Genomic DNA, 3,833 nt, shown 5'->3' on the forward strand with positions numbered 1-3,833 from the left:
GAACATTAGTATGTATAGAATGCTTGGTTTTTTTGTTTGAGTTTGCATTGTATGTTTAATTTATGACACAAAAGTATTAATGTTAAGCATGTTTCAATTGCAAGTATTTGTTCATGTATCTCTATATTTGCATGATATGTTTGTTTCAATCTTTAATGAGTTGAATTTCTTGTTGGAGTAAACAAGTTCAATTTCACTTATATGTGTTAGATCTTGATTTGGCTTTTCAATTTGAAAATCTGTTGCTATTACTCATGCAGTAAAAATGAAGAGAAAGTCCATTATAAGACTTAGAAAAAGTCAAACAAACTTAGCCTAATGTTTATGTGAATGAACATAAGTAACATTAGGTCTGCTCTTCCAAAAACACAAAATTATGGGGCTCCTAGCTTTATTGATTATATTAGTCTTTTCCTTCTGAGACATAGACACTAGCATGTTTGCATTATCCTTCATAGCATCAACAAATTTTTATTGTATCAAGATGGTCTTTCATCTTAATTCTTCATAATCCAAAGTCGTTTTCCCAAACAAGTTCTCGATGTCAAACGTGTTGTTGGTCATATTTTCAACTTTTTTTACTTTCTTTTTCTTTTTCCCACCAAATAAAAATAAGATTGAAAGAAAGACTCTTATTAACTTTAAAAAAATTTATGTAAAGAGTCTACCATATTCAAATATTCAATATATTATATAAAGGTCTCAATATATGAAGGTCTCAATAAAAAAAAACTTACTATGACGATTATTGTAATATATGACATAAAAAATTTGATTTGACGAGTGGTAGAAATATTTGTCACAGACAATCACTTACTATGACAATTTTGATGAGAACCATCATGGTAAGTCATATTTTTTATAATTGTTCTAGAAATAACAGGCATAGAAAGTTTTGTTTGAACATACTATGACAAATATTTTGCACATTTTATGACAGTTTATATACAACAATCATAGTAAGTCAACCTACTATGACAGTTTTTCAACTAACATAGAAAGTGCAGAGTTCTTATATCACCTCAGAACCATCACAAAAATCTTGTGTAGCCGTAAAAAAAAGTCTTGTTTGTACTAGTGGGTTGATTAATTGTTCTTATAATTAATAGATATGACTATTGATAGTGAGTATGTGTTAGTAACTTTAGCTTTATTTACACATCCAAAAATTATAAGTATATTTAATTAATGCATATGTCTTATCAAATAAGGTTATTACTAACATTATTATGTTTTTGTGTATTAATATGTCACCCAAATGAGAACCTTATTATGTATAGAATGCTTCTTCTTTTTTTTGAGTTTGGATTGTATGTTTAATTTATGACACAAAAGTATTAATGTTAAGCAAGTGTCAATTGCAGGTATTTGTTCATGTATCTCTATATTTGCATGATATGTTTGTTTCAATTATTAATGAGTTGAATTTCTTGTTGGAGTAAACAAGTTCAATTTCACTTATATGTGTTGGATCTTGATTTGGCTTCTCAACTTGAAAAACCTATTGTTATTACTGATGCAGTAACAATGAAGAGAAAGTCCATTCTAAGACTTAGAAAAGGTCAAACAAACTTGCCTAATGTTTATGTGAATGAACATAAGTAATATTAGGTTTGCTCTTCCAAAAGCACAAAAATATAGGGCTCTCAGATTTGTTGATTATATTATTCTTTTCCTTATGAAACATAGACACTGACATGTTTGTATTATCCTTCAGATCATCAACACATTTTTATTGTATCAAGATGGTCTTCATCTTAATTCTTCGTAATCCAAAGTCGTTCTCCCAAAAAAGTTCTCGATGTCAAACTTATTGGTCATATTTTCAACTTCTTTGACTTTCTTTTTCTTTTTCCCACAGATAATGTAAATTATTGATTTCTTAACAATAATATATAAGACAATACAAGAATAAAATTGAAAGAAATGACTCATATTAGCATTGAAAAAATTTATGTAAAGAGTCTACCATATTCAAATATTGAATATATTATATAATGGTCTGAAATATAAAAGGTGACAGAAAATATTTAAAACAACTAAACTCTAGTAAAATATCTTTTACGTTATTTCATCATATCGTCTTATAGATTTGTTTGTTAATCACGAGATATATATAGAGTAAATCATCATCACTTTTCCTTTATTAAAGTCCCTTTATTAGTAAATAAAGAAGAAAATCTCGAAGAACACTTGTCATGATGAATGTTATGAGATGGTGACTCATAAGCATTACATATTTATTGAATTGAAAAACTAGAAAGACGTGATGTGATCAATGATAGTGCTAGGACTAATTTGTATCATGGGAAAAGATGGCAAGCGATGATGGTGGGAAAAGGGTGTGAAGTTAATATCCAACCCCTCAAATGTCATAAAGGAATTCTTGAAACAGCTTCATATGGTGAGGTGGTAGAGCCATTTTCAAATACAAGCTGCCATCATTTGTTGAGCTTGGAATTATGATTGCTAGCCCCTCGTATATAATCCAGCCAGGTCTCATGAAGATCGGTCTTCCCCAACCAAAGTCAGCATCATAGACTGGAAACTTAGCCCAGCTATTGATACCCACATTTGGACACCCAAAAGTATGTGCTCCAGGAACAAGAGCATTTAGATCAGGCTGTAGCTTCAGATAGTCAAGAGCTGATCTCAAATATTCGTTGTCCATTCTCGCTATTGCGTTGTGGATTTGATTTGCAGCATACCATGTAGGTTTTGACACGAGATCTCCTGCCAATGCTTTGGGAATGGTGGAGAAGATAGCATTGCCAAGGTAACCAGGAGGGAGGGGAGGTTGCAGCCGTGACCTTCCATTAATTGGAATATATAGTCTGGTTTCTTGGACTTCAGGAAGGCCTCTTGCTTTGCACACACTTCTCCATATATGAGCTGCCAACATCTCATAAGTGCTATAGTTTATTGTGTTGCCATCTTCTTTCGACTTGCCCTTCAGGATGTTGAGTTGGTCACGACTCAATTTTAAAATAGAGGAAACCACAGGTGTGGTGGTGGTGGTGATGGGTGGTGAGAGCTGGTATTCGTGGTGAGGAAAAGCTGGTTGGGGTGGTTCCCTGGCACGAAGTAAGTTCCTGTCAATAAATGGGGGAACAGAAATGGGGATGCCACGAGCCACATTGGACCATGAATTGATGAAGTGAACACCTGATTCTCCATCTGCTACATGGTGCACATTACCAACGCCTATTGAGACCCCTCCACATCTGAAATATGTTACCTGAATGCATGCAGTGCAGTGCAGCAAATAGTTAGTTTCATTTTATCCTTACAAAGAGAAAGAAAAGGAACGCACCTGTAACACCACTAACGGATATGTTTCAATCCCGGCAGAATAATCCACCGCGGGAATAAGGTTGCTGATCCGGTCGGTCATCATTGGTTGATGACGTCAGCAGAAGACAATCACGTGGACCACTCGCAGGGTGACACGTGGATCGGGTGACAGAGAGATCAGGGAGCAGATCACCTAGAGCGGTGATCGGAGGTCATCCAAGTGGCCACCAACAGACCAGTTGGCAGAGAAGTCAGGGGACAGATCACCCAGAACGGTGATCGGTGGTCAGTAACCAAGCGGTCACCAACAGATCAGTTCCCAGATGAACACCTGGGGGCAGGACGCGAGAAGCAACAGAGCACCGATCAGTCATCGAGTGCATGGTCATCGGGGTCTCGTGTTACACGCAGTTAAGCTGGGACAGAGGTTCCCAGCAAGAGCGTTACACACGGACCTCGCATGAACATGTCCTAGAGAATCGTGCATGAGAGTGGCCTGAGGGGGCTAGTAAACCGGTCAGTGATTGGTGACTCCCTCA

General features: G+C 35.8%; 1 protein-coding gene across 1 annotated transcript; it reads right to left on the bottom strand.

Moving 5' to 3' along the window:
- Positions 1–2,117: 2,117 nt before the first annotated feature.
- LOC137835423 (shikimate O-hydroxycinnamoyltransferase) lies at positions 2,118–3,451 on the bottom strand. The gene is made up of 2 exons (XM_068643923.2): positions 3,314–3,451; positions 2,118–3,238 (listed from the first exon to the last, which is right to left on the bottom strand). The coding sequence occupies exons 1-2, from the start codon at positions 3,395–3,397 to the stop codon at positions 2,366–2,368; spliced, it is 957 nt and encodes a 318-aa protein (XP_068500024.1). The 5' UTR covers positions 3,398–3,451; the 3' UTR covers positions 2,118–2,365.
- Between the last annotated feature and the right edge of the window lie 382 nt (positions 3,452–3,833).

This window comes from Phaseolus vulgaris, chromosome 5 (assembly GCF_051622355.1).
Source record: "Phaseolus vulgaris cultivar YP4 chromosome 5, ASM5162235v1, whole genome shotgun sequence".
NCBI lineage: Eukaryota > Viridiplantae > Streptophyta > Magnoliopsida > Fabales > Fabaceae > Phaseolus > Phaseolus vulgaris.